Source organism: Aquarana catesbeiana, linkage group LG08, assembly GCF_042186555.1.
Source record: "Aquarana catesbeiana isolate 2022-GZ linkage group LG08, ASM4218655v1, whole genome shotgun sequence".
Classification (NCBI taxonomy): Eukaryota; Metazoa; Chordata; class Amphibia; order Anura; family Ranidae; genus Aquarana; species Aquarana catesbeiana.
Window position 1 is genome coordinate 208,905,030 of NC_133331.1, and position 26,704 is coordinate 208,931,733.

The window sequence follows — 26,704 nt, forward strand, 5'->3', positions numbered from 1 at the left end:
CAGCAGTACTGTAGATAGATAGACAGATAGATAGCAGGATGGAATACATATCTAATAAATCCATATGTCATGCAAATTTATCATAAAAAGTCAAAAAGTGAGATTACCAGCATGATGTGTTAATCCATGATTCTAAAACATTGGATGGTAATAGTACTGATAGTGGTACCAATGGATTAAAAAAAAATTACTATGAGTGATAGAAATGATGATGATGTAAAAAATATATATATAAATACAGATAAACATAATAATGGTATTGATAATTGTAACAGACCTCTGTTCACAATAGGACTATGTCCACCGTAAATGCTTGCTCCGTCCGGTACCGCACGATCCAAGACCCTTTAGCCCACCCAGTCACTAGCCGTAACTTAGTGTAGGGTTAAAAACATCAGACTCTTTATTCAAGCACATGTATCAACAGATATACAACTCAGGGACACTCCCCCCTCCCTTGGATTCTGGGCGGGGTAAACTGTCCGATAACTAAGACACACAGGTCAGGTGTATGCAAACTTATCATCAGTAAACAGTCTTATCAGCAGGGAGGGGCTGCTGGAGAAATCCCCCCCCTTCCACCTAGACATACAACCCATAATATACTTTTCTCCCAAGGCCGACAGACGCAACAGAACAATGGAATAACCACAACCAAAGTGACTCCCTGTCACAGTGACACTTGGCACAAACACTTGTAGGGCTGGTACTGGGGAAAAATACGGCAATCAGGGGAAGTAGGGTCCCCGTGACAACCCCTCCCCCTCCACTTTACGAGTGCCAGAATCTTGTTGATGGGAGAGCCCATCTACATTTTGGTGCTGGGTCCCCCTTCGGTACTGAATAGTGAAGTTGTGTGGTTGTAAGGCCAAACGCCACCTTAGCAGGCGACCGTTATCCCCTGAGACCCGATTCAGCCAGATGAGGGGGTTATGGTCAGTGAGAATGGTGAATTCCCTGCCGTACAAAAAGGGTTGCAGTTTTTTCAAGGCCCATACTATAGCCAGGTACTTTTCGATGGTGACATAGGCCACCTCCCTGTCCAGCAACTTTCTGCTAAGGAAGACCACCGTGTGCTCCACCCCCTCATCATTTACCTGGCTGAGGACAGTCACCAGCCCATATGTGGAGGCATCCATCTGTACAATGAAAACAAGAAAATTCCTCTATATGGGACTTTTAAGGGACAGTGAACAACTAGACGATCACAGAGAAGTACAAAAATATATGAATTTTAATTGATCAAAGTTAAAAAAAAAAAAAAAGATACAATACATAAAATTCTTTCGGATGCAGGTACAGGTGTATGCAATCAAGTAACAACAGTTGACAACCACCAATGGATCTGTTGGAAATATGGTATAAGCAACAGAGATAGCCAACGCGTTTTAAGTTTACAGTATTGGCTCTCTTCTTCAGGGGTAGGAAGTTACAACGGGACGTTAAGATGTCATGTACATTGCATAGACATTTACAGTATCTTGCATCCAATTTAAAACATTAGGGACAGACTACGACCACAGGTCCACCCAGATTCCAGTTCAGACAAATGTGGCTGTATCGCAGGCGCATCAATGCCCAAATGAGATCACCCACAGAGGGCGTCCCGAGGGATCCTCTCTATTGGTCCTTAATATGTGTAAAGCAACAAATTGCTTTCACAAACTTTCATATGGGTTGAGAGGGAAACCCGGGACTCACTCCAAAACTAGAAGCCACAGATGGACAGGATTATTCCTGGATATACCCAGGAGACAAATAAACTGAAAAAGATGGCTGGTATGTGGAGTGATGCCAGGTGCTGCACACAAGCTGCATGAGAGCCAGCTATTAAAATTCATATATATTTATGTACTTCTCTGTGATCGTCTAGTTGTTCACTGTCCCTTAAAAGTCCCATCTAGAGGAATTTTCTTGTTTTCATGTATATCCAGGGATGTGGGTAGTGTAACTTTATGTTTATGTGACCATTTAGCACCCTTTAAATTCTCCATCTGTACAATGAACCTTTGCTTATAGTTTGGAGCTACCAGGATGGGGTCACGGGAGAGGGCCTCTTTCAGCTGGTCAAAGGCAGTCTTGCAGGCCGGGGTGTACGTCACCACCCTGGACATAGTCTTCTTGGTCAGGTCCGTCAGTGGCTTGGCAATTGTGCTGAAATGGGGAACAAATTTGCGATAATAGTTCGCAGGGCCCAAAAAGGCCATAACCTGTTTTTTATTCTGAGGAGTGGGCCAGTCCCTAATTGCTTTGATTTTAGCTGGTTCAGGGCGCAGTCTGCCTCCCCCCACCCAGTGTCCCAAGTATTGGACCTCGGCCATTTCCATCTGGCACTTATCGGGCGGATAGTAAGGTTGGCCCCTGTAATTAGGTCTAGGATGGTGCTTACATGCTGGAGGTGGTCTTCCCATGTTTCAATGAAGATGGCAATGTCATCAAGGTAGGCACAGGCAATGTCTTGACAGCCCTGTAGCAACTAATCCACTGTGCGCTGGAAGGTGGCAGAGGCATTCTTCATCCCACAGGGCATGCTGAGAAATTCAAACAGCCCGAAGGGGGCGATGAAGGCGGAACGTTCCCTCCCTTCCCCGGTCAGGGGGATTTGCCAGTAATCCTTGCTCAAGTCCAGTGTAGTGACATAGCGGCCCCAGACAGACAGATGGTCCAGCAGGTCATCTATATGGGGCATCGGGTAGGTGTCTGTAATGGTGTGGTTATTAAGACGCCGGTAGTCTACACACAATCGAATTATGCCGTTTTTCTTGGGTACAAGTACAGGTGAGGCCCAGGGGTTCTGGGATGGTTGGATAATGCCCAGGTCCAACATTTCGTTCAGTTCTTGTTTTATGGTGTTCCAGATGGCTTCTGGAACTCGGTAAGGGGCTTGTTGGATGGGCCAGGTTTGCAAGGTTTCCACATGATGAGTGGTGAGGGTCGTCATTCCAGGCTGAGAGGAAAAGATGGGACGGCGGTGGTGCACAATGGTCTTCGTGGACACCTGCTGTGCCTGGCTGTGCTGGGGGCCCAAGGTTACCAGGTGTACGTCAGCCGAGTGACGTGCTACCTCCAGGAGATCAAGAACGACTTCCCGCCAGGACGGGAAGGTTTCTGTCATGGTATTCCTTGATCGTCTTTTGCCGCTTCCCCCGATCATCCAGCGCGACAACATAGTTGGTCTCATTTAACTTCTTGATGATTCGAAAGGGTCCCTCCCATATAGATTGTAATTTATTTTGGGGATTTGGGACTATCATGAGGACCTTTTGGCTTTCGGCAAACTTGCGGGTTCTTGCTTTTCGGTCATACCACGTCTTTTGGAGGGTTTGGGCAGCCTTGAGATGGTCTGCCACGAGCCCAGCAAGTTGACCAATTCGTTCACGCAGTTCCAGGATGTAGGGGACCACAGAAACCCCCATATCATGTAGTTGTCCCTCTCAGTATTATTTCAGCAGGGTCAGGGGGCCTCCGACCTTCCTCCCATACAGCGACTCAAACAGGGAAAACCCAGTAGATGCCTGCGGGACCTCCCGGCAGGCGAAGAGAAGGTGGGGGAGGTACCTTCCCAGTCTGGTTTCTGGTCGATAAAGGCACATAGCATGGCCTTCAGGGTCCCATTAAAATGCTCACAGTCTGTTGGTTTGGGGGTGATAGGGGGTGGTCCGGATGGCCCTCACTCCACAGGTCTGCCAGAGCGACTGAATCAGATCGGACAAACTGTGTACCTTGGTCTGACAGAATTTCGGCTGGAAAGCCCACTCGCGTGAATACTGTAACTAAGGCTTCTGCGACATTGGGAGCTGTGATGTTGGAGAGGGCCACTGCTTCAGGATAACGGGTAGCATAATCCACCATGGTCAGAATGTACCACTTTCCAGTTTTACTGAGAGAGCCAAGGGTCCCAGGATGTCAATAGCTATCTGCTGGAATGGCTCTTCAATGATGGCCAAGGGTTGCAGGGGGGCTTGTTGGCCACCCGTCCTTCCATGTCGCTGACATGTATCGCAGGTACAACAATAGTGGGTTATCGCTTGGGACATCCCGGGCCAATAGAAGGCCTGGGCTAACTGTTTTTCTGTTTATAACTTCCCTTGATGCCCCGCCATGGGAATGCCATGGTCCAGGGGTAGCAGTTGGGCCTGGAACTGCTGGGGCACTATCAGCTGCTTGGTAATGGTCTGGGGTCCGCCCGCGGGAGTGATTTCCTACAATTCGGTATAATAATCTGTTTTCCTGCTATCTTGTCACCCGTTCCCGAACCTGGCAGCCCTACCCAGGTCCAGAAGCCCATCAGAGTAGGGTCTGTGGCTAAGTCCTGTTTAAACTGATCCCGATCCCAGGTTACCCCTCTAGTGGCAGGCGTTGGGGAAAGGTCACTTACCGCAGGAGGCAGATTTCCATCCAGGTGCTGGAGCTCCTCCTTCCACTGGGTGGCTTCCCGACGGGCTTGATTTTGCGTAACTGCCCCGACAAAGTGACACTGGAGGTCACTGACATCATTCCCAAGAAGCACATCTGCAGGTAATCCTCCCATTACCCCTACATCACAGCGCTTGGGCCCCAGTCCATAGTCCAGGGTGACAGTAGTGAGGGGAATGAAGCTTTTGGTGCCGCCTGCCAATTTGATCACTATTCCTGGGCTGGGCTGGAGAGCGACAGGGTCCACAACTCATGGGTCCACAATAGTGAAGAACATACCTGAATCTCTGTATCCCACCGCCTTTTGACCGTCCATGGTGACCTCTTGTAGGGGGTTTCCTTTGGTTGTAGACCAAAGAATCCTGGAGGGGTTTTCCAGTCGACAGAAGAGGAACACCAGTCTTAAGGGGGGGGCGGCAGGTCCTCGGGAGCTTGGTACAGATCCACATAATGTACTGGAATGACAGGGCTAGGTCCGAGAGTCTTGGTTCTTGCAGGGCAGCTGGCCTGATAGTGATCAGGCTGCCCACAGCCAAAACAGCACCTTTCCAAGGTGGGTCTTGCAGTCCGCCCTGGGGGGATCAGGTGGTGTGGCAGCGGGAACCGAGGGGTTGGTGCTACCTGGGGGGTCATCTGAGGATGGGGAGGCATGTAGGGCCCAGAGGTGGGGCTGGACAGCCTGGGAACTCGGGGTGCCTCGGCGGGGGGCTTCCGCCATTGTGTGTTGATCAAGAGGGCCTCATCCACTAAGGCTGCAGCTTCCTCTAGGGTGGCAGGTTTTCGCTCCCACCCCCAGTGTTGGAGCTCAGGGGGGCACTTGAAAAAGAATTGTTCCTTCAAGACAGCCTATATGATCCCCTCAGGGGAGGTGGCCTTCTCCCCTTCCAGTCATCGGCGGCATGCTACACACAGCTTGTGTGCAAACATTTTGACGGAGGTCTCAGGGACCCGAAGGGTAGTCTGGAACTGGGCCCGATACGCCTCTGGCGATACAACATAATAGTCCAGTGCTGCCAGTTTTAGGTCCTCATAGCTACGTTTCTTGAGAGGGTCCATCATTCGATAAGCCTCAGCGCCCCCCCCCAGCAGTCCTACTACATGGCAGGTCCAGTCTGTGGGGGGTACCCCCAGTAGTTGATGTTCAAAGTCCTGAAAGAACCCATCCACATCCCCTGTATTGTCTTGGTAGGGTTTAAAGTCCTTCCTGGAAATTCTTTGGGTCTCCCTCACCACAGGGAAAGACACAGGGATGGTGGCTCGTTTTTTTAGCGGTCTCCCAGTCCTTTTTTTTGTGCCTTTTCAATGGCTGAAAGCTTTCTTTCGGTGGTGGCATCCTTTCCCAGAATGGTCATCTCTTCCTCGTACCAGACAACCCAAGGGTTCCTGCTGCCTGGGCTGGAAGGCTCTGGTCTGTCTTCGCTGGGAAGCATCTGACCCCCATCTGTGGTCGACTCTTCCCACTGGCTTTTTTCCTCCAGCAACTGGACCAGCTGGTTCTTCTTCAGTCCCCTGTGGTTGGGACCCAACATTCTGGCTCTTTCTTGGAGACTGCTTGCTGTCCAATGGTGATACTCTGGGGCCTCAGTGCTCCTGGTGTGCAGACTTTCCTCAGCCATCTTGAGCGTTCTCGTCCCGCTGCTGCCAACCAGTTGTAATGGACCTCCATCCTCAACAGGACTATGTCTGCCGTAAATGCTTCCTCTGTCTGGTACGACACGATCCAAAACCCTTTAGCCCACCCAGTCACTGGCCGTAACTCAGTGTAGGGTGAAAAACATCAGACTCTTTATTCAAGCACATGTAACAACAGATATACAATTCAGGGACACCCCCCCCCCCCTTGGATTCAGGGTGGGATAAACTATCCAATAACAATAGACACACAGGTCAATTGTATTCAAACTTCTCATCAGTAAACTTCTCATATCAGCAGGGAGGGGCTGCTGGAGGAATCCCCCCCCCCACAAGTGCCACAGTGACACTTGTAGGGCTGGTGCTGGGGAACAGTAGGGCAATCAGGGGAAGTAGGGTCCCTGTGACAATAATAATAATAATAATAATAATAATAATAATAATAATAAATAAAAAGGATTCTAACTTTGGTGTAATATTAATATTATGAACAGATAATGAGGTGAAAAAAATTCACCATCAAGACATTTACCCACCATGGATATATGGGAATTTTTGGGTGTATACTGTGGCTGCATCAAGGATGGAAGACTAAATATGTTGAAAATAAAATAAAATAATGGTGAAAGAACAGTGACAGACCTCATAACAAATCCCAAAGGAGGGGGTGTGCACCGTAAATGATTTGTAATGGTAATGTCTAAGCAGTAACAATCTCCTAAAGCCCAGAAAAAATGATGTATAGGCTAGCCAATCTGGAAGTGATGTATCTGAAATGGCTCCCTGTATGCCAATATATACTGTATATAAACAACTGGTGCCAAGTGAAGAAAGATACCCAAGATGGACTATTGTTAGCGATACTTTGTGCCCAAGAAGAACCTCATACATATGGGAGGCCTATATGACCAGAAACTTGGATGTAATGACAAAATGTTCTAGGCCCCTATAGGTCCCTAGAATGCTCTGCCATTACATCCAGGACCTGGTCATCTAGGACCCCCATATGTATGAGGTCCTCTTGGACACAATGTATAACTAACAATATTTTTTTTGGAGTTTATGTGTCCTTTCTGGACACCTTTAGATTCTCAGTTAGGCTGAGGAAAGGAGAATCCCCTCAGAAACGTGTTCCGATATGGGCACATGGCATCAGAGAGCGTGTTTCACAGATGTCAGCACCAGAACTGGCTTCTGTCAGTGGCTTCCATAAGGAGAGCATTGTGGCTCACTCCACAGCCCAGCCTGGCAGTTCACTATCTGATAAGCTGAATAACACGAGCAGCCTGGGAGGTACAGTGGCACACTGTCTTCTTATACCCGCAGCCTCTGCAACTGTCCTTTCGTGAGCGCATCTGCTTTTTACAATTTTCAGTAAACATCTATTGTTTTCACTACACTCAGATAGATCCCTTGCGCTGGTTTCTCTTTGTTTTATCTCTGGAGAGAAAATAGCCTAATAACATTTGTTTTTGCCCTCATTTACAAAGAAAGAATGTACATGCAGTTTTACAGGACAAATACCTCTATAGGTTTCGTTCAACTAATTACGTCCAGTAGACTACAAAAATATATGATTCAAATTGTGACATTTTTACCACATGACGCTAATAAACTACTTTTTAAATAACATTTGTTTAAATCTTAGGATTGCATTTCTCTCTCTGCTATTATACTGTAAGAACAAATAATATCAGCTCATTAAGACCCCTTCCTCAAGTGCATAGATGAAGTCATAGAGTCACATGCTAGTCCATTCAAACATTATTTGCACTACTTGGTTCATTTTTTAGCTAGTGCAGACACTTGAAAATACAGCTTGGTACTGTCAAATGGCTTTTAATTTATTGTTTGCTTTCTTCTGCAAATCCATTAGTTAATTTATGTAGTTTTATTAGTGCTCTTATTGAAAACATTAAGTGTGTAAATAAGGGGAATTTCTTAAATATAGTAGCATCATGTTGCTCTTTAAGGTACAATTGTTTCCAAGCAATATAAAAGGGAGAGAAAACTACCAGTGGTCATTATCTTCTGATTGTTCAGAGGTATGTAGCTAATTCTTTGTATTTATTGTTTAGAACTTTGTATACTTTCATGTTTGTGAGTTGAATTTGCTAAATAACATGCCTTCCTAATCTTGTCTTACACCACCTACACTAGTTTTAAATTCAGTTTGGCATTGGGTGTATTCTTTCATGAATTCTTAACACATAAAGGAGTGATTATTTTCCAAAGGCAAATGTTTAAATCATAATTTTCGGTTGATTATAAAGTTTGCATTTCCATTTCCATTTTGTTTTTTGTAGAATGTAAATATGTAAGAGTAGCAGTTTTAGGGCAAACAAAAAAGGAGCCATTAGACTTATGATAGCCAATGGGATTACAAAAAAAAAAAGACAATTGGAAGGGAACTGCAACTGTTTAAAAAAAAGTAACATGTTTAGCAGCTTATAGAATAAAGCTTGATTAATTTTCATGTGATAAATATGGATGTCTGATTTGCAAAATATGTCATATTGTTCTTCAAAATTGCCTGATAGAGAGACTGAAGATGCAAGGACTAGAGATGCCTTTCTCAATCAGGATTCCTCCAGAGGTTGTTAGGGTTTCATTGAGCTATAAACATTTTTTTTTGTCTCAGATAAGTAACCACTGACATCAATATTTTTTTCAGCTATTTGTAAAGGGGGATTCTATCTACTGAGCACAAATGCTAGGAGCATTCTTCCCACTTACTATCACTCTAATGTACCGTAAGCTGTAGATATAGTAATTATTTTCAGGAGTTCCCTGAGATGGGAAGATTATTTCAAAGATTCCCCCTTGTTTAAAAGTTTGAAAGAAGCTGGACTAGAGCTTTAACCTGGTTAAAATCTAGATAAAAATCAGAAGACAAAGGTAGTTGTAAACCATTTATATTTAAACTAGGCTAGTTATCAGCAGTATACCACCATTATTGGCATTGGACCCACTGGATAGCAGTAAACAGGATAGCAATAAATTTAGTTCCTTCCTCAATGCCAAGTGGCATTCTTGGGGTGTATAAAAAGGGAGATAAAATCACATAATTCTAGCATGTTATTTCCACCTTATTATTTATCTGTAATGTCACATCTACAAAATGGGGTACACTTGGATTTCACAATGTAAAAAAGAACCATGGAGTTTTGAAGAAGTTCTAAGATGGGCAACAAAATACATACAGTATAAATGTACAATGAAAAGTTTCTCTTTATCAAAGAGAACATTTGAATATGTTTGGAAAAGAGATGTAATTGAAGCAAAGTATTTCATGTTAAAATATATATAAAGTAAAAGGAAAGGTATGACAGGTGAACATTACATCCCAAGGATGATGGCGCGAACATTACATTTCAAGGATTAGGGGACATCAATCAGTTTTAAGACAGAGAAGGTTTTACCATCAGTTTAGAAATGGGTTATTTTATGGAAAGAGTAGGTAAAATGTAAAATCAAAGTAGGTAATAATGGCAAAGATCACTAACTGGAATTTAAAATACCGTATTTATCGGCGTATAACACGCAGAGGCGTATAACACGTACCCTAATTTTAAGAGGGAAGTTTCAGGAAAAAAATCCATTTACATTCCAAAGCCCCACTGCATATTACGCAGAGCCCTTTACATTAAACAGACCACTACAATTACACCACTATTCACACACCCCCGCACATTACACAAAGCCCCCACACATTGCACAGCCCCCCTGCCTCAGTCTCCTGGAACAGCACTGCCAGTGTACTCTAAAGTTTAAAAAAAATCAGTGCCAGTCCCTTCTCATAGATTCTTCCTACACTGTGTCACTGTCATTGTAAACCAAAGCCTGCAAATACCTCATTAGCTCCATTCTTTCTGGCTGGTCAAATGATTGCTCTCCTCTGTTTCAGGTGACCGCTCTCCTGCTCCAATCTAAAGCTACACTCGGAGGAGGAGGAGCGGAAGGAGGAGGGGGACCAGAAAGAATGGCGAGAATTAGGTATTTGCAGGCTTTGGTTTACTATGACACTTACAGTCTACAAAGGATCTATGTGAAGGGGCTGGCAGTGTTTTTTTTATCTTTGAAATACGCTGGCGGACTGTCCCAGGGCCAGGAGAGGCAGGGCCGCCAGCATGACACCCCCCCAATGTGTGGCACCCAGGGTGGACCGCCTGATCCCCACCCCCCCTTGGTAAAAAAAAAAGAAATATCGGCGTATAACACGCAGGCACTGTTTGTCCTATGTTTTCAGGGGAAAAAATTGTGTGTTATACGCTGATAAATATGGTATATATTAAAAGCCAATACCTTCTTTTTTTTTTTAAATTTGAATAGAGTGTGTGAGTGTGTGTGTGTGTGTGTGTGTGGGGGGGGGGGGGGGCAGGTGGGGTTGAACCTCTCATTACTATATATACACACACAAGAGATAAAGATTCTATACTGTGAATGACATATGCTTACTAATCAAAAAAGATAATCCAAAAGTGCAAATGCACTGTATCCCATATTAACCCTCCTGGCGGTATTTCCGAGTTTGGCTCAGGGTTAAATTTCAGTACCATTAGCGGTAACCCCGAGCCACACTCAGGATTGCATTGTAGAATCCTGGTAAGGCATACTTCTCACCAGGATCCTGCGATGTCCCCCCTCTGGACCTCCGCCAGATCATCTGCCCGATGCTCTGTGTCCCGGGCTCCGTTCCCTGTGACCGGCGCGACGCACGGGGGCAGAGCCCGGCGGCAAATTCAAAAAGTACAAAAAACATAACACATACAGTACACTGTAATCTTACAGATTACATTACTGTATCAAATCATTTCACCGCCCTTTTGTCTCTAGTTCTTTGTCCAATGCCCTGCATGCACTTTTATATTATATATACTGTTCTTTCTGCCTGGAAACTTGAGATTGTCCATAGCAACCAAAAAGTGTCCCTTTACATCAAAAGTGGTTTTAGACCAACTAGAAAACAGTGATAGTAAATTAGAATCACATGCAGAATTGAGCGATAGTGAATCGTATGGAAATTAATTTTATTATTATAATAGATTTTTTTTTTAATCATTTAAAGTTATTTATTGTATTATAATTCATGATTTCATGTTTCAAACGTTATCATATCCGGGATGTTTATTAGACTCTTGTTTGGACAGATTTAAGTGTGTTATTACTAAGACTTACAGGCCTACAATATAAAACGCCAAATTTCTATGCAAAACAATGTACCGCTTTGAGATTAAAAAATCTGACATAATCATACCGCCAGGGAGGTTAATATTATATTTGAAAATGGGGTACCCTTACCATATTTTCAAATATAATATTAATATGGGATACAGTGCATTTGCAAAACTGATTATTATTAATGAATTAATGAATTATTATTTTTTATAGGACCCTTTATATAAACCAAAATAGTTTAACATTTGGTTTTTAGAACTTAGATCTTATCCTCTGAAGGACACAAAATATATCTTGATAAGATCTTTGGAGTTCTGAAAACCACAACTATACATGTACTTTGAAATGTTTGGGCCTATCTGGAGACCCTGGCAATTACCGTATATACTCGAGTATAGGCTAACCCGAATATAAGCCGAGGCATCTAATTTTATCACAAAAACTGGGAAAACTTATTGACTCGAGTGTAAGCCTAGGGTGGGAAATGCAGCAGCTACTGGTAAATTTCAAAAATAAAAATAGATACCAATAAAATTACATTAATTGAGGCATCAGTAGGTTAAATGTTTTTGAATATTTATTTCAAAGAAAAACAGTAAACTAGCTCTGTAAGTGGAAAAGAGGGTCAATAAAAACAATATGGTATCAACAATAACTTTAAAAGAAAAAAAACCTCATAATATACATTCTACCAGTGCCCATCATGCACAGCCTATCAGTGCCTATGACATGCAGCCTACCAGCTCCCATCATGTACAGCCTACCAGTGCCCATCATGTACAGCCTACCAGTGCCCATCAGGTACAGCCTACCAGTGTCCATGAGGTACAGCCTACCATGCAGATCAGGTACAGCCTACCAGCGCCCATGAGGTACACTCTGCCAGTGCCTGGTAATGCGATCTCACGTTGTGTGTCAGAGCTGGATCTGAATCACTGTGCAGCCGCTGTAACGATGTCCCGCCTCCTATGACAGTACAAAATATTTTACAGCGCACACATACAAGAATGACATTTCCTGCAGGGCTAGTTAAAAACACCTGAACATATTCAAAAAATATGGGGGTTTGGTCACACTATATGGTCATATAGTGCTAAGCCCACTTACTGCGACAAAGTACCCCAAATTAGTGGGTCCTACACTAGTAATAGAATGGAAGATCCTTTGTCTCAACCATGGGAGCTGAACTCCTCTATGTGGGAGAACCGAAAGGGATACATCCTAAACACTGGTGGCCACTAAATAGGAGGTAATGAGGAGGGGGAGGGGTGCTCCAGCCCAAAAGACCTGGTCAGGGACTATTACAATATACAAGAACATATTTGGGGGGCACACCATACAATGCGTTTAAATTCAAGATGGTGCTGCTATAAGACCTACAAACAGTACAAAATATTTTACAGCGCACACATACAAGAATGACATTTCCTGCAAGGCTAGTTAAAAACACCTGAACATATTCAAAAAATACGGGTGTTTGGTCACACTATATGGTCATATAGTGCTAAGCCCACTTACTGCGACAAAGTACCCCGAATTAGTGGGTCCTACACTAGTAATAGAATGGAAGATCCTTTGTCTCAACCATGGGAGCTGAACTCCTCTATGTGGGAGAACCGAAAGGGATACATCCTAAACACTGGTGGCCACTAAATAGGAGGTAATGAGGAGGGGGAGGGGTGCTCCAGCCCAAAAGACCTGGTCAGGGCCTATTACAATATACAAGAACATATTTGGGGGGCACACCATACAATGCGTTTAAATTCAAGATGGTGCTGCTATAAGACCTACAAACAGTACAAAATATTTTACAGCACACATACAAGAATGACATTTCCTGCAGGGCTAGTTAAAAACACCTGAACATATTCAAAAAATACGGGGGTTTGGTCACACTATATGGTCATATAGTGCTAAGCCCACTTACTGCGACAAAGTACCCCGAATTAGTGGGTCCTACACTAGTAATATGACAGACGGCACAATGATTCCTAGCATTGGATCAGTGTGCCGTCTATCACAAGAGGCAGTCTAGGAGGCAGAACATCGTTACATTGGCTGAACGACGATTCAGATCTCTGAAACACAGCATGATATCACGCTACCAGGCACTTGGGAGGATGCACGTGACACTTCTGAGAAGAGCAGGAGGGAGGGGAAACTGACAGGGGAGTGGCAGGATGATACATGTGCGGCACCCAGTGGGACGGCTCCGCCCCTTTTTTTACTCTATTTTTGGGACTTTTTTTCTTAAGTGCTGAAAAACTCGGCTTATACTCGAGTTTATACAGTATATGTATTTTTTAATTGTTTTTAAATGTGTTATCATTTTGACTACTTGAAAGAATAGTCATTTTGAATCATGAAGATTGTTTTCCCCATATGTGGAAAAAATGGCAACAATCGTCCATGGGTTTTTCCTTTGTCTGCCTCTATACAAAAACTGCATGAAACTGAGAAATTACACGGGATTTAACAATGTCTAAAATAACTGTACTTTAAAATGTATTCCTAAACTGTAGTTCCCACCTCAGCAAGCTGTCCAAGTCTACCATATACCTGTCCGCAATCTACAAAGACTTTTACCATGGGGCACAGTCTCTTCATAAAAACTCTCATTCCTATGAGAAGACTATCAATCTTCGAGGCACACAATCAATGGCTTTTCTGTAGAAATAAATGGGGAAACCATTGCCCATATGTGTCAGAGCTCAGAGTTTTCATGAAGAGTGTGGCACCTAGAGGCTCCACAGCAAAGATCTCCATAAATCATGGACAGGTAAGTGGTTGATTTGGGTGAGCTTGCTGGGAATGGGTAAATACTTTTTAAGGATAACTGAATTAAAAGCAAAGTTATCCTCTAAGTCAGTGGTTCTCAACTCCTGTCTTCTGAACCCACTAACAGGCCAGGTTTTAAGTATTACCTTGGGGAGATGAAGACTAGAATACTGCAATCACTGAGCAGCAAATGATATCACCTGTAATGTAGTTCAGTTATCTTGCAAACCTGACCTGTTAGTGGGTCCTAAGGACAGGAGTTGAGAACCACTGCTCTAAGTATGAGAGAACTTTTCCACACATTGAAATTCATGTTTCTAACAATATGGCACAAGACATGAGTGATTGTTATGTAATATTGCATTTTTTTCAGCAGACTTCCATGATGGAATTCTTTCACAGATCTCTAGTGCTCATAGCACTGGTGTGTCTGGTGACATGTCTTCCACAAGCACCAGCCAACTGTCTTCTAAGTGTCCCAAGCAAAGATAAACTAGATGGGATTCCTCAAGTAAATACTGATGAAGTGAAGGCAGACCTGGGAGTACCTGAGATAAAAGGTTATTGTTTGAAAAAAACATCAATTTGTATAATCAGAACATGATTTTTGAAATATATTAGTAAATACGATGAAACACAATGGTAACATGCTGTTGTATCACACCTTGTCAGATGTTCCAGGCAAAGAAAATCTAAATGGGATTCCTAAAGTAAATACCAAAGAAGTGAAGACAGACCTGGGAGTACCTGGAATAAAAGGTTATTATTTAAAATAAATATCAACATGTATAATCAGAACATAATTGTGGAAAAAAAATAGTAAAAATGATGACATTTAATGGTAAAGTGCTGTTGTATCACACCTTGTCAAATATTCCAGACAAAGAAAATTTAAATGGGATTCCTAAAGTAAATACTGAAGAAGTGAAGAGAGACCTGGGAGTTCCTGGGATAAAAGGTTATTATTTGGAAAAAATGTCAACATGTATAATCAGAACATAGTTGTAAAATTAAATTAGTAAATATTGATGAAACATAATGGTGAAATGCTGTTGTTTCACACCCTGTCAAATGTTCCAGGCAAAGAAAATCTAAATGGGATCCCAAAAGTAAATACAGAAGAAGTGAAGAGAGGCCTGGGAATTTCTGGGATAAAAGGTTATTATTTAAAAAAAAAAATATGAACATGTATAAACAGAACATAATTGTGGAATTCAATTAACAAATATGATGTAACATAATGGTGAAATGCTGTTGTATCACACCCTGTCAACATTGTACCATATTATAGCAAGAGAAAGTCTAATCCTCAAGTTTAATTGGCTTCCACACAACTTCTACTAGTAGAGATTGGATGGTTGTTTGCTTTAATGCAAAACATACTTTAGTCAAGTTACAAATTTATAATTGTAATGTGTTATAAATACTAATAGTATAACCGCTTGAAGGATTTATATTAGAAATGATTTCCAGGCATACATGAAAACACACAACTGAAATATATTTATGGGAGCTGTTTCATCTGCCAATTCTGTCTTTGTAGTCCTCGGATATACACAGCACTGTCAGAGAGCTCAGCCAGGTTGGTGACCTGACCTTGTTCAACTGCAGTTAAGCAATATAGCTAAGCCACCTCCCCACCCCAACCTATGAATGGACAGTAAAGGAACAGCAGCACACATTAGGGTCTCACTGTATCTTAGTACGCCATTCCTTCCTCCACTGAGTCCAATGTGGACCTTTTTGTTGTGGAGCAACTTTTCCTCAAATGGTATCAGAACAACCTGCCTGGATCCATTTGGAAGGAGTCTGCTTTAAATTTTTCAAAACTTTTCAATAGTGTTTACCTCAGAGGGACACATAGGAGGCTTTGCTCATTTGAACATTTGCCTCCCCCTTTTTCGTTTTGGGTGCCCTTTTTGTTGTGGAGCAACTTTTCCTCAAATGGTATCAGAACAACCTGCCTGGATCCATTTGGAAGGAGTCTGCTTTAAATTTTTCAAAACTTTTCAATAGTGTTTACCTCAGAGGGACACATAGGAGGCTTTGCTCATTTGAACATTTGCCTCCCCCTTTTTCGTTTTGGGTGCCCTTATTGGATACTATCCAGTGGTCCTTGTATGTGGTGAAGGGCTTTTTTTTGCAGACATTCATGAACCCCATTCTCATTGAAGGAGTGCCTTTTCCAAAATTATAGCAGGAGATAAGTGGTATTAATCCCTGAAGAAGAATATAGTTTATATACATATACAATGGGTAGTTGGATATCCCCACTACCCATTGTCATCTGCAATATGCACGGATGGCGTATTCGCAAGTAGTTGGGAAATACCACTTCAGGATGATCGATTTTGCAATATTATAATACATTATATGCTCTTTTTGTATCGCTTCCAAATTTTGGAATTTTTAATCACGTGAATTAAAATGTAATATACTCTTTTAATTAGATATATAGCTTTTTTCTTTTCAAATTGCCTTAAAAATCCAGAATTAGAGGTATTCACATTTTTTCACTGTATCCTAGTATTGCCTCTCTACCAGTATAATGTGCAAACATTGAGAGAAAGTTATTTAATAGTTCATAGTTAATTCACAGATTCAAGGAAGCACACTAGCTGCATTTTAAAAGACATTTTTTATGTAATACATAACTGTATTAAGTGTTGTTTTTGTATATGCCTGGAGTTCAGTTTTAAGTTACTACAATTTATTACAGAAAATAAATCCCACCTAGGCTCATGTTGGCCATACCCAGGCTGATTTTTCAGAAGATTGAACAATGATTCTAAAAAGGATTTTATCAAAACAATCACCAGTATGCAATTATATGATACAGCTCATACAGTTCCAGAGTGATTGCTTGTTATTTTCGATCACTTGCATGTTGAATAGTAGCAGATATTTGTTTCAATTTTTCTTCTGAAAAAGTGTGTCCTGTACAGTCAGCCAAAGAGTGTAACATTTTCTACTCCACTGCATTGCACAATGGTGCAAATCATCATGATCTAAGACACTGGAAACAAGAGAGGAATTGTTTAACAAGCTCACAGGAGGAGCAGCGTACATGGAGGAAATGAGCTGTTTGCTAATACTTTTTTCATAGCTCAATAAAGACGGTGACATAGGAAATACACTAGAGTTACAGCAGTAGTGGTGTTACTGTTCAAGATGTACAGTGTTTTAGACATATAGGATTGAGAATTAAATATACTGTATTTTAAAAGCTAAAATACATTACTTATGTATCTTAGATGCTATTTCAGGGCAAAGTGTCATGTTCTTAAAAGACCACCCAAACCCATTGATATTGACCTCTGCCACATTTCTATGTCGTTCCTTTGCATCTTTGAAACTCTTGGAAATACAAGCAATTAAGGAGCATGTTTCCTTCTCCTTTTCCTCCCAGGATGCAGTGCCATGAATTTCCAGATCCAGACACTGTCATGGGAGGGAAGCAGATCCCAGTGTAAGCTCCAAAACATTGCTTGTACAGAGCTTAGACTCAAGGTTCCAATGAGGATAGAGAGCAGTGAGGGAGGCTACTAGTGTAGTAACTAACAGAGTGCATAAATGGAGGTGAGGGGGGTAGGATGAACCCTTGAGAGGACCTGTCACTTTGCCCTGATAAGGCTAATTAGTATTACAGATGCTTAATAGTGCTGTCCATAGACTGCTCCTCCATCTGTTCTGGAGTTTGCAGAAATTGACCGCAGTTAAAGTAACTTTTTATTGCAAGTAGTGCTTTGTCGACAGCATGGTTAAGAAGATAGATAACCAGACCAGATGCAGTAAAGAAACAGTAAATAGACGGATTGATTTTCATTTTATTTCCAAAATGAACAAAAAATGTAATGAACCTTTTTCTTGTTATCAAGAAAGTAACACAATCTAGATAATAATACTGAAAATAGCATTTAATCCAATTCTATTTTTATGGACTATATATACTGTTATCATTAGGTATAACCTTTCATCTCGCTTTTACACAGGTATCCTGAAAACTATTGGCATTGGTGCACCATCGCTACCTAAGGCAGGCACAAATGTCCAAGGATTAGCTGGAAAGAAGCCACTTTTGCCTAGTTTGAAAAAAACAGGTACACAATATCCATGAAATATACTTTTTGGTGTTCTTTTTCAATATATGTATTTTGTTATGTGTAAATAAATCATTACAGCAGTTTCAGATATCCAGTATGGGGGGGAAATCTAAGTCATAAAGATGCAATGGGGTTGATTTACTAAGTGCAAATAAACTGTTCAATTTGCAAGTGAAATTGTAAGGAAATTTTCCCCAGAGCTTAGCGAAGAATACCCATACACGTGCAAGGAAAATTTGAAAAAAAATCATTAAATGTGGTAAAATATCACTTTGTACAGGACACCCATACATGTGCAAGGGAAAAAAAAATAATAAATGTGGTAATATTTCACTTTGCATAAAGACTCAATCGTGTGCAAGGAAAATGAAAAAACATATTTTTTTAAAAACATGATTGGATGATGAAACTTAATTTCACTGACTGAGCTCTGGGGAAAATTCCATTGCAAAGTGAAACTTCCCTTGCAAAGTGAACAGTCTTTTAGTCTTTGGGTAATGATCTAAACAGGGGTGTTGGCGCTGTCCGGCTATATGCACATAAAGGTATATAAAAAACTACTCAAATAAATAAAGCAGAAGTACTTGTGAAAGAGGTGATGCGTGTAAACAATACGTGACAGGGCTAGGGTGTATTAAATGCAAACAATACCCTAGGCAGATAATAATACTAATAAAGTGCTGCGTGCTCCTAAAAGTGAAAAAATGAAAAATGTGCCTTAGTCCCAATTAATCAAATGTCCATATGTGTGTAAAAGAATATACCACTAATGCAAAGTGTGTAAAATACAACCAGTCTCCCTGGCATAAAAATGCAGTAAAGTGCAAAGTGCTCCTGAACAAATGTGTCTTAATCTCAATGCATCAAATACCATAAAAATAAATAAAAATAAAAAATAAATAAATAAAAAATGTACCCGCAGGTGAATAAACAATAGTGGCAATCAAAACAGAAATTTTGCAAATCAAGCACACAATGGAAAAAATAATAATTTAGAAGATATCCCCAACAAGTGTGCATAAAAATATATAGAAAGGTATGTAAATGTCCAAAGTTCAAAATCCCAAAAAATGTGTCCTTATAGTGAAAAAACAGTGATCTCAGCTTTAACTGATGTAGTCCCCGTCCTCCACCGCACACCCACTCGTGCTTGCACTCACTGGACTACCTCACCCCTGCAGGGGTAAAGGCATATGTGGAAAAATCCCACGATGGCGAATCCAGGGGGGGGGGGGTTCCTCCGTTGAAGGGTGTTATGTCCTTAGTAATATCCCCAGTAACGAACATCCATGTAAAGTGAGGAAGAAGGAAACTTCATAGCGTAACTCCACAAAAATTATATGAATTTTATTGATAAAAGTCCATGACAAACGTGCTATCAGCTGTAATGTCTGTCAACCGGCTCTCTACTGTGTTGTCCCCCGTGTAACCGACAGGAATCCGATTCCTGTCGGTTACACGGGGGACAACACAGTAGAGAGCCGGTTGACAGACATTACAGCTGATAGCACGTTTGTCATGGACTTTTACCAATAAAATTCATATAATTTTTGTGGAGTTACGCTATGAAGTTTCCTTCTTCCTCACTTTACATGGATGTTCGTTACTGGGGATATTACTAAGGACATAACACCCTTCAACGGAGGAAACCCCCCCCCCCCCTGGATTCGCCATCGTGGGATTTTTCCACATATGCCTTTACCCCTGCAGGGGTGAGGTAGTCCGGTGAGTGCAAGCACGAGTGGGTGTGCGGTGGAGGACGGGGACTACATCAGTTAAAGCTGAGATCACTGTTTTTTCACTATAAGGACACATTTTTTGGGATTTTGAACTTTGGACATTTACATACCTTTCTATATATTTTTATGCACACTTGTTGGGGATATCTTCTAAATTATTATTTTTTCCATTGTGTGCTTGATTTGCAAAATTTCTGTTTTGATTGCCACTATTGTTTATTCACCTGCGGGTACATTTTTTATTTATTTATTTTTTATTTTTATTTATTTTTATGGTATTTGATGCATTGAGATTAAGACACATTTGTTCAGGAGCACTTTGCACTTTACTGCATTTTTATGCCAGGGAGACTGGTTGTATTTTACACACTTTGCATTAGTGGTATATTCTTTTACACACATATGGACATTTGATTAATTGGGACTAAGGCACATTTTTCATTTTTTCACTTTTAGGAGCACGCAGCACTTTATTAGTATTATTATCTGCCTAGGGTATTGTTTGCATTTAATACACCCTAGCCCTGTCACGTATTGTTTACACGCATCACCTCTTTCACAAGTACTTCTGCTTTATTTATTTGAGTAGTTTTTTATATACCTTTATGTGCATATAGCCGGACAGCGCCAACACCCCTGTTTAGATCATTACCCATTTTTTGGATATCACTTTGGTGATATTCATTTGTAGGGGGGCAGCAGTCCCTTCTCTTCCTAAGCGCGGAATTACTGCCATACACAGTCTTTTAGTCTTTAGCAAACCAACCCCAATAACTCTCTTCCCTCCTTTAGATGCTCCTGTCATACCTTGTACTTCATCATTGGTAGAGCTATGTAAACGGGTCACCAAAATGGAATCAGGCAAGTATTGAAACAGATCCAGTTAATTTTCTTTTTTACTTATAGCATATATGTCTTACAAAAATTAAAAGTAGTCCAGTACAAAGAACTATGTTTATAGATATTTATTAGGATGCAGGAAGCAGCAAAAGAGGTGAATATTCATAGCATTGGCTTCAGGAAGTACATGCCCACTACCTTCCTTCTGCCCCCCTCTAAATGTTCTGGGAAGGCAGTAGGCTATAGAAAATTGAAATAAAAATATATAAATAAATTGAACAAACATTTTTAATTTTAGCCCAGCTGCAGCATTTTTCTTTCCAGTAGCTCAATAATTCCTATAGCTTGTTGGGCTTAAAAAAACACCAGTTCCCTTGGCAGAACAAAAAAGCTCATATCGAGCGTTTTTGTACACATATTTAGGCGCATTAAGGAGTGTTTAGCATTTTTTCTGCCAGAAAGCTCCAATCAAAAGCAAATCAGAAGGGCTTTTTCCCTGGCTCTAAACGCTGATCTTAAAACATGCCTCTAAACGTGGACACATGGGATAACATTGAGCTGCTTCTGCAGAACACAAAAGAGAACACAAAAACTCCTGTCCAATGAACACAACACAAAACTCCTGTCCAATGAACACAAAACTCCTGTCCAATGTGCATGGACCCCTAAAGTAAATGTGTGCTTTGCCTATGCAGGTCGCTGCTTTCTTTAATTTAACCCTCCCCAGCAGTAGTGTTGGGTGAATGGTTCGGCCCGAGCATGAGTTCAGGCTGAACATTGGCTGTTCACCCCATTTGGGGAACACCCAAATATGCAGGGTGTTTGGCGGGTGTTCACTCCATCGAATGCCCTGCAATGCACTGCGGGCTGCACAGTGCATTCTTCCCCTGATTAGACAGAACTGTGCCCAATCAGGATGCAGTAAAATCAGGTTGTTAAGGAGCAGGGCCAGAAAGCCAGGCTGCAACATCCTTAACAACCGATGAGTCATCAGCTGTTAATGGGCTTACCCGCTGATAGCTAAATAAAAAAAAACATTGGCAGTAAAAAATATTTTTTAAAAAATGGCGTGGGAGTCCCCCTGCCCATTCCCTACCAGACCCTTTGGGTCTGGTAAGAATTTTAAGGTGAACCAATTTAAAAAAAAAAAAATGGCTTGGGGTCCCCCCAAAATCCATCCTAGACCCTTATCCGAGCATGCAACCTGGCAATTCAGGAAAGGGGGTGTGAGCAAACGCCCCCCCCTGAACCAAACCAGGCCATATGCCCACAACATGGGGGGTGCTTTGGGATGAAGAGAGGCTCCACCCCTCATCCCAAAGCACCCTGTTCCTATGTTGATGGGGACAAGGGCTTCTTCCCCACAACCCTGGGCTGTGGTTATGGGGGTCTGCAGGCAGGGGGCGTATTCAAATCTGGAAGCCCCCTTTAATAAGAGGGCCCCCAGATCACACCCCCTATGTGAATAAAATAAAATAAGTAAAAACAGTTTTTGGTAATTCCCTTATTAAAAATAAAAAAAAATAGTGTACCCCAATGTAGATCCATTGTCAATCATGAAGCCACTGCACTGCCAGACCAGAATAAAAAATAAAAAATGACTCCGCCCACCATGAAGGCAAACTGCCTAATGGCTGGCTTTTCGTTTGACAGTTCTTATATAGGTAAGGGCAGGGGCCACCTGGCAACGTCACCTGGTGGCACCGCCCCCTTGTGATGTCACCAACTATTGCATGCTGGGTCGGTGATGTCACAAAGGCGCGGTGCAACCTGATGATGTCGCCGGGTGGCCCGCCCTTTCCTATATAGGAACTGTTAAATGGCAAACCAGAAATTCAGCGCTTTGCCTTCACTTCGGGCTGAGCTTTTTTTCTTCTTTTTCGGGTCAGCGGTGCGGCGGGCATCATGATTGACGATGGATTTACATCGGGGGGGTCATTGTTTTTTATTTGTAATAAAGGTCAAAAACCTTTGTACTGTTTTTAAGTCCCCCCAGCCCCAAAACATCCCTCCATGTTGAGGGCATGTGGCCTGTTATGGTTCAGGAGGGGGGGTGCTCACTTGCCCCCCCCTTTCCTGACCTGCTAGGCTGCATGCTGAGATAAAGATCTGGTATGGGTTTTGGGGGGAACCCCACGCCATTTTTTTTTTAATAGCCAGATGCTGGCAATTGCAACCACGAGTCAATTTAAATGTAATTTGACTTGTTTTTTTTCTTTCAAAATTTAGTTTTTGCAGGCAGAATTAAAGGAATTTTCTTGTTTTTTTTGTTGCACTTTAAGCATCATAAGAATCACTGCTCCTGAAAAAACTATAGTTTTTACAAAAAAATGTCCCCCAGGGCAGTACCCAGACCCTAATACCTCTTTTATGGTCAATTACTTGCAAATAAGACTTCAAAATGGGCGCTTTTGATTTCTAATGTTCGGCTCCCATAGACTTCAATGCAGTTTGCGGTTCAGGGCAGAACTTTTCCCCTGTGCGGGAGTTCTGCTGCAAACCGAATGGGGGGGGGGGGGGTTTGGCCCATCTCTACCCAGCAGTATATCATTTCCTATCCTTTGCTCCTTATCACTTTTTTCTGTTGCTTTGCAGGACTATTATCCCTCTTTGTGTAACAGCGCTCATTGGCCCAGCACTGTCACATGAATTGTGTCACATGCTCTTCTATATTCAGTAGTATTGGGAATTTCTTTTGGCTCTCAGTTGTGAATAGCAAGGGAGTGAGGGGAAGATTTATATATGTTACTAGGAAGTGGGATCATTAGGAACTTATTGTTTTGTCCTGAGTGAGAAAAACTCATTTGCTTTAAGATACACAACAAAACTGTTCAATTCCTACTAACAATTTCAGACAGACTTTTCACAATGTTGTATTGTCTTTTATCTTTAGCACTCAAGCTGCTAGAATTTATTCAAGTGGTAGGAGATAAAATGATAGTCAGCAGTGGAAAGATTGAAGAAATAGAAAAATCCAGTGCTGCGTGCCAAGCAATCGGTGGCCGTATGGCCATTCCCAGTAATGAAGCAGAGAACAATGGCCTCTCATTCTTTACAAAGAAGCATAATCAATATGCATACGTGGGTTTGAAAGAAGGACCAAAACCTGGTGTCTTTCTTGATCCCAAAGGAATTCCTGCACTTTACACCCCCTGGAGCAAGAAAGAACCCAGTGGCCAAGGGAAAGAAAACTGTGTGGAAATGTACACTGATGGCAAATGGAATGATAAGGGCTGTAACCAAAGACGCCTCACAGTTTGTGAATTGTAAATCATATGAAGATAATTGTGGTCTTTCATTGTATTTTTAAAGTGATTGCTAATTAAGTATAACCTTCAAATATTGCATATGAAATATAATGCAATGGTTGCTTAATATAAAAAAGTATTTACATATTAGTATATGTTCATTTAACTTATAATGTTCTATAACAAGATTAATGATTATTATATACATCACAAAAATCATATTCACAAACTGTAACTGAGATTGTTCTGTGACTATGTAATAAAACTAAAAGCATATCATGTTCTCTGGCTTTACTTTATATGTACATTTCAGTATCCCTGTTTGTCCTCCCGCACACTTTTTGTGACCTGTCTTACAGACACAGCTGTCCGCCCTACACATTTGCAGCACTATAATGTGCTTGTGACAGTCTATATCCATCCCTGTGGATGAATAGAATTTATATATCAGTACTGCTGCTCAATTTTATCATCCATGCTGCCATTTCAGAAAAAAAGTTTAGCTCCACTTTTTGAAACCTGTCATGATATTGAGAGGCAAAAGCTCCCTTGGTGTCTGTGTATTTTTAATTTTAACCCGAATACAAAGCTACAAGTGTTCTCTACCTCTTTTGAAAGTGAAATTATATTCTGAAGGCTTATGAGCACAATGATCTTCATATCAATAGTTTTATCTTTACTGGAAATTATGTCAACTACCAATAAATATATTTTAAACATAAAAAAGATATTATAGAGCCATAAAGCTAAACTCCAGGCAAACAGTTAAATGCACAGATAAAAAATATATCTAAAATGTAATGTGAGAAGTGGAATCTGTCTTATTTAAAACTTAGATATCTGGTGTCAGGGTCTGGTGTTCTTGTTGCTATTGACATATGTGGTGTCAGCATGCCAAGATCAAAAAGGCTCTCTAAGGCCCTCAGAAAAAGATTGCAGGTGCCTATGAGTCTGGAAAGGGATTTACAAAGATCATCACATTAATTTAAAAGCAACCATTTCTCTGTAATTGAATTTCAAATGACTCAACTGGTTGAGCCACGAAATTTAGCCTAATGCTACGTACACACAAGCGGACTTTTTGACCTGACTGGTCCGACGGTCTATCCGATGGACTTTCGGCGAACTTCCGACGGACTTTCCGAACAAACAGACTTGCCTACACTTGATCACACCAAAGTCTGACAGGTTCATACGTGATGATGTACGACTGGACTAAAATAAGGAAGTTGATAGCCAGTAGCCAATAGCTGCCCTAGTGTTGGTTTTCGTCCATCGGACTAGCATACAGACAAGCAGACTTTTCAATAGGAACTGGGTCCGGCGGAGTTCCAACGTAAAGATTTGAAACATGTTCCAAATCTACAGTCCGTCAGATTTTTGACCGAAAAAGTCAGCTGCAGGTCCGATGAAGCCCACATACGGTCGAATTGTCTGCCGGACTCGGTCCGTCGGACCAGTCCGGTCAAAAAGTCTGCCCGTGTGTACGCTGGATTAGAACTAAAAGTTTGATGCTAAAAGTAGTCTGCAAGAAGCCCAATGTTTCATTGCAGTATCTTCAGGTAACTCCTACAACAGTTCAAGTGTATGCAGGTACAATCAGAAAAGATTGCACCAATTCAACCTGCATGAAAAGTTTGCCAGGAATAGCCTTTGTTGTCCAAAAAGAACATTACAGCAAGACTACAGTTTGCCTTTGAACATATAGGCACAGAATATACCTTCTGGAACAATGTGCTGTGGACCAAATCAGAAGACAGAGTTGTTTGGCTATAGTTACAGTAGACATGTATGGTGCAAATCATATTCAGCATTTCAGGAAAAGAATCTCATATTAGCTGAAGCAGAGTGGTGAAAATATTATGCTTTAGGGTTGCTTTGCTGCTTCAGAGCCTGGTAAGCTTGCAGTCATCAAATCAACTATGAATTCTTCAACATATCAAAGCGTGACTGATTAGAATGTGAGGCAGTCTGTCTAAAAGTTTACGTTAAACCAGGAATTGATATTTTAACACAATAATAATCAACAAAATCCACAAAGAAATAGCTAAAAAAAAGAAATGGAGAGTCATGAATTAGAGTAGTCCTGTTTTGAACCCAATTTAAATGTTGTTGTGGTACTATTCTGAATATTTGTTATGCCTCTTTTTGGAACTATGTTCTTGGTGGCTATAGTCTTGGTGGCTAGAGGTGCATTGTCTATATCTCGCCTGATTAATTGTGTTATGATCTGTATTCTGTAATACTTTAATACACATTTTTTGAAAGTGAACTGTTTTGGGGCATTTAAAAGGGGAAGTTATTGCAAGCAATCCTACAAACATTGTTCAACTGAATACATTTTTGAAAGAGCAGCTAAACATCTCACAAAGTCAACTAAAAAAACTACGCAGTTGTGCAAGATGCTTACAATAAGTCATTTCAGTTAAAGAGGGCAATGCCTGCTTGCTTAGGCTAAGGGTGCACTTACTTTTTTCCACATTACACCATTGCATCTATTAATTTTGTGTTAAATAAACAATTGGAAAGGCACATTTTTCTTGTGTTATTATTCAATTATATAAAATTTACTGTATATGTAAGGATAATGTGCATAATGGCTAATGTTTGCCTGTTCAAGTTTTTTTTGAACATCAACAACGTTGTGAGAATTGATTTACCTGCAAAAAGATTTGCACAGCTCTGCCACACAGCAGTGCAGGAAATCTTATTTGAATTTGCTGCAGGTAAATAAAACTTACAGTTCTTGTCCCTCCCTCAGCCTGTGACT

At 41.3% G+C, this 26,704-nt stretch overlaps 1 protein-coding gene across 6 annotated transcripts in view; it reads left to right on the top strand.

Annotated features, from left to right (window-relative positions):
* The window catches only part of LOC141106247 (uncharacterized), a 77,050-nt gene extending 50,584 nt beyond the window's left edge, over positions 1–26,466 (top strand). The window contains exons 1-8 of one of the 6 annotated variants that reach the window (XM_073596863.1): positions 7,939–8,093; positions 14,378–14,564; positions 14,677–14,763; positions 14,885–14,962; positions 15,085–15,162; positions 17,997–18,104; positions 20,639–20,707; positions 23,580–26,466. In XM_073596863.1, the coding sequence (XP_073452964.1) occupies positions 8,007–8,093; positions 14,378–14,564; positions 14,677–14,763; positions 14,885–14,962; positions 15,085–15,162; positions 17,997–18,104; positions 20,639–20,707; positions 23,580–23,956 (1,071 nt within the window). In that variant the 5' untranslated portion in view covers positions 7,939–8,006 and the 3' untranslated portion in view covers positions 23,957–26,466. Of the gene's footprint in view, positions 1–7,938; positions 8,094–9,953; positions 10,045–14,377; positions 14,565–14,676; positions 14,764–14,884; positions 14,963–15,084; positions 15,163–17,996; positions 18,105–20,638; positions 20,708–23,579 lie in introns of those variants that run through there. The other 5 variants (XM_073596864.1, XM_073596866.1, XM_073596865.1 and 2 more) reach the window with 5 other exon arrangements.
* The last annotated feature ends 238 nt before the right edge of the window (positions 26,467–26,704 follow it).